Source organism: Octodon degus, unplaced genomic scaffold (assembly GCF_000260255.1).
Source record: "Octodon degus isolate 3935 unplaced genomic scaffold, OctDeg1.0 scaffold00046, whole genome shotgun sequence".
Classification (NCBI taxonomy): domain Eukaryota; kingdom Metazoa; phylum Chordata; class Mammalia; order Rodentia; family Octodontidae; genus Octodon; species Octodon degus.
The window spans coordinates 7,277,039-7,281,693 of record NW_004524622.1 but is presented as its reverse complement, the minus strand read 5'-3'; the positions used below and the strand labels follow the sequence as shown (position 1 = coordinate 7,281,693).

General features: G+C 49.2%; 1 protein-coding gene across 1 annotated transcript in view; it reads left to right on the top strand.

The window, feature by feature from the left end:
* Nucleotides 1-4,655, top strand: part of Pbld (phenazine biosynthesis like protein domain containing) — a 42,003-nt gene extending 37,348 nt beyond the window's left edge. The window contains exons 9-10 of the mRNA XM_004632042.2: nt 2,778-2,840; nt 4,417-4,655. Coding sequence (XP_004632099.1) covers nt 2,778-2,840; nt 4,417-4,529 — 176 coding nt within the window. The 3' untranslated portion in view covers nt 4,530-4,655. The remainder of the gene's footprint in view (nt 1-2,777; nt 2,841-4,416) is intronic.

Genomic DNA, 4,655 nt, shown 5'->3' with positions numbered 1-4,655 from the left:
GCTAGGTCCACTCATAACTTGAGTTTCAGAGCCAAATTTGTGAACAAACTGCTTTAAGCACCTTGATAAGAACATGGAAAATACTTTTACTCTTAACCAAAAAGCTAAGAACAGGCAGACTGTATTAATAACAGTGAAATTTGGGATAGAACTTAACCTACTTTCTTCAAGCCTCAGGGTCAGCATTTGCAAAATGACATAATAAGGGGTCATTTATCACAACTGTTATTATGTTGTCTTGCTCCCTAGAGACTGGTATTAAGATTTTCAGTGCCAAGCTGGGGAGACAGCTCAGTGGCATTGGTGCCTAACTGACATGTACAAGGTACCTGTTAGCTGGCTTAATAAACAGCTGGAAGCAGAGAAATGACTCCATAGAAGGGCAGGACTTCCGGGCCTCTGCAGGGTTTTCATCCTGTTTGAAAACTGTGTGTAGTGTCACATGCCTGGAATCCCAGCTCCTTGGTTCAAGGAAGATTTTTTGGTACCAGGGATCAAACATAGCATTATGATTCCAGGCAGGTGCATATGCCACTGAGCTATCTTTCTGGTCCTATTCCCAGCTACTTGGAAGGCTGAGGGAGGAGCATGCCAAGTTGAAGACCAGCCTGGGCAAATTACTCTGCCTCAAAATTGGAAAAAGGCATTCAGTGGTAGAGCACTGCCTAGCATGTGGGAGGTCCTGGGCTCCACCCAGCAGAAAGAGAAGGAAGTCAGAGAGAGAAGGGGGCGCGGGTGGGGGTGCTCCCCAGGGAGGCATCTATGCAGGGCCAGGCCCAAGCAGGAGGAGGCTGGACAGAAGATGTGCAACTCTGGTCCTATCAAATGGTGAGGACCAACTTGGGTTAGTTACCCTCTGAGGACAAAACACAAAACCCAGAGCTCAGCAAACACTTTAAAGACGCAGGAAGATGCCCCCAACTTTAAGGCTTACAACTTGATCTCCCCTATAGAAGAAAGCCTCTTAGCAGACCTGCACACACAGCTGCTGCGCCAGGCTTTGCAGTGGCAAGGAGTGATAGGTTACGATTCAAAGTTTCCCAGGCACCCTACCCCAAACACTCTTCCTCTTGGCTTCCCAGGCACCCTGCCCCCAAATTCTTGCTCCCTCAGCCCCACACAGGGCCAAGCCCAAAACCACAGAACAAGTCTGCCTGACTTTGACCTGGGCAAGCAACCACAGAAACTCTCCTTTGTTAGCATCAAAAGTCCCCCACAGACCAGGTAGCCCTGCTAAGACTAGCCCTCCCTCGGCTGTCCCAACCCACAAACACCCTCCCATAAAAAAACCCTTTAAAAGCCCTGTGCCTTGCCTTGTTTGCTGCTGTCTTGGTCAGCTAGACAGCGAGCCTGCTTGCTGCCTCTAGTAAATCTACTTGCGTCAGAATGCCCGGTCTGGTTGATTATGTGGGTTCGTACCTAACACAGAGTATGAGGGTTTTTCTCCCTATAATGTTCTTTTTTAGAGTGTGAAAGTTTTCTAGGGACCAAGGGGCTTGGGGTATGCAGAGTTTTCATTGCTAACACCAGACTGGGGCAAATCAGGATGGCTGCACCAACCTACTGGGTGTCTCACAACCATTAATGTATTTGCCTGAGTGGGAGATTTGATTTCCTATCCTTTTGCTTTTTCTCTTACATTTTCCTTTTTTTCTTGTTTGCTTTTTGCTTTCCATCTTTCCTTTTTTTTTTTTTTTTTCCTGTCTTTCTGAGACAGGGTCTTACCATGCAATTTAGGCTGCCTTGAGCTCAATTTGTAGCCCAGGCTGGCCTCAAACTTTCACTGATCCTTTTGCCTCAGCCTTCCAAGTGCTGGGTTATAGGCATGTGACACCACAGGAAGGTACCATACATTTAGACCAGAGATTAGATATGACAGTGAAGACAGGAAACCAGATGTGTTTGCACACACCTGTACTCCCAGCACTGGGGGCTAACCTAGGAGAACTAAAAGCTCAAGACCAGCCTGGGCTGCAGAGCAAGTTCAAGGCCAGGCTGAACCATGTAGTGAGACCCAGTCTCCAGGACACAAGTGAGTAGAAAGAGCTAGGGTACATCGTGTGAAGGGAGCACCTGACTAAGAGGAGCTTTTTTCAGTCCCCCAAAGCCTGGGAACATTGACTGGGTGGAGGAGGTGGCTCTTAGAGCTCTTAGCCTTCCTGGTTGTGTCCCCTAGGAGAAAGGAGACACTTTCCCTGGGAAAACATAGGGAGGTTTTTGTGAAGGCCTTGATCTTCCCAGCAGGGGCCAACAGTGCACAGGTAGAAGGAATTAAAATGTGCAGCCTAACTTGGCCTGCAGAACCAGAAAGGTGTAGGAGATACATCATTTGGGAAAGTGATGCATAAATTAATTCCTCTTTCTGTCTTCCTTCCTCTGCCTTTCTTTCCTTCCTACCTTTGTCTCCATCTTTTTTTTTTTTTTTTTCCGGTACTGGGAATTGAACCTAGGACCTTTGAACTAAGTTGCACCCCAGCACCCCTACTCTTGAGACAGGGTGCTGCTGGATTGTGTAAGTTGTCAGGCTGGGCTCAGACTTGCTATCTTCCTGTCTCAACCTCCCAGAGAGCTGGAATTGTGGGCACGTGCCACTGCACCTGGCTGTGTGTCTTTTTTCCTAGTTTTGTGCATAATTCCACACATCACTGTGGGCTGGTCAATATATAGAGCAAATGCTATAAGGCTAGTCAAGCCAGATAAAAGACTGAGATTCCGAGCCACCCTACCTTACTGGCACCCGTGTGCTCTGGGTCCTCAGTAACTGTTCTCTTTTTCAGGGGTTGCACACACTGTTCTCAGCAGCTACTGGTCCCAGCAGCTGGGGAAGAAAGATATGCGAGGTAGGTCTGCTCCTTTCCAATGTCTGTATTTGGCTAACTCTAGTGTCCCTCTAGTAGGTATCCTCCCCTTGATAATGTAGTAGAGTATTCTGTCCTGGGAAATAGCCCTTTGCCACTCTTAACCTTCACCCTAAGGAGCCTCATACTCGCCACACCCAGCAGACACAGGCTCAGCCAGGGCTCAGGCAGACCCTGTTGAGTGACTTCGCAAGCCGTGTCCCTTTGGCCAGGAGAAGCTAGTGAGAATTTGAGAATGGAAGGCCCCCCAGGCTCATTTACACAGCTGTCTATGTCACAGGATTGAGTCACAGGACAACTTGTAGACCAAGTCCCCTGGGTGAGCATGGTGCTCAGGGACAGAGAAGAGAGACTGGCCCACAGAGGCGGCACTGCTCTGTGCGGGCAGCCTCCTGGGGCTTGGCTAGAGGTGACAGGGTGGCTGCTCCTCTCACTGAACTCCTGGAGATCAAGGCCATCCCACCTGTCTGACGTGTGTGGTTGCTCTAGTACAGAGGTAACTGAAAAAGAAAACACTTACATTTTATAAATTGTCTATAGTGAAAGACACACTGGCATCCCCCCCTCAGAGGACTGCCCTCACCTGAGAGCACTCATCCCTTGTTCCTTCTGGAGCTGCCAGAAGGCATTATCCTGTCTCCAGGAGGTGTGATCAAAACTCTGGTGCCAAGTTGCCAAGTGCCCTCCAACAAAGGCAGGCTGGCAGAGACGTTGCATACCTCCCTGCTCCCTGGCCTGGCACCATGCACCTCCAGGCTCCTCCCTGGGTCAGAATGACCAGGAAACGGGAGCATGTTGAATCAGTGCAGGACGTCAGGGCAGCCCCAGTAGTGCATAAAGACACTCGTGAAGGAGGACTTCAGAAGTGCTCCCGCAAGTGGCAGGGCCGATAGGGGGAATGTGTTCTGTGCAAGGGCAGGGTTGGAGGGGATTCCTAACGTGTCTTACAGTAATAAAAGTGACTTAAACGCACTATCTTTTAAGTCAATCCCTCTTGTATTTAGAGCTGAGAAGATGAGGCCTGAGGAGGGCAGCAGCATCCCTCCTCCTCCCCTTGGCTTTCTCCTGGAGGAGGCTGTGGGCAAGATGTAGCTATGATGAGGAAGAGGCTGAGGAAGGGAAGGGGTGAGGCTGTATGTTCTGTAGATCAGATCGAATTTGTGGCCCTGTGGGCAGAGGAAGAAATTAATTAATAATTTATTTATTTATTTATTGGTACTGGGGATCAAACTCCAGGCATGCGCTTATGCCACTGAACTGTCTTCCCACTCAGAAACTTATTCTTTAGGGTGACCTGGATGTTGGGGCTGAAATCCCAGCACTGGGAGGCTGTGGCAGGAGAACCACTGTGAGTTCCAGGCCAGCCTGAGATACATAATTCAAATAAGCTGGGACTATACAGTGAAACCCTGTCTCAAAAAACTAGAAGGAAGAAAGAGAGGGAGGGAGAAAGAGACCTGGGAGGACGACGGAGCTGGAGGTGAAAGGCCTGCTCTATGCCGTGGGCCTCCCAGAAGGCTCGAGTGCTCTCACTTTGGGATTTCTTTGTCGTTGTCAGCATTTCAGTGTTCCCTCCGAGGAGGAGAGCTGGGCATTTCCCTGCGAACAGACAGCCGTGTGGACATCAAGAGCAATGTCACTGTGGTCGTGGAAGGCACACTGACCATCTAGGTGAGGTGTGACTTTACCGAAGCTGAAACTGTTTCCCTTACTGTTGCACTCATGTATCACAGCTAAAAATTAAGGCAACCCAGAACATTAGCCCAATGTGAGGATATTTGCGATAGTAAAATTAAA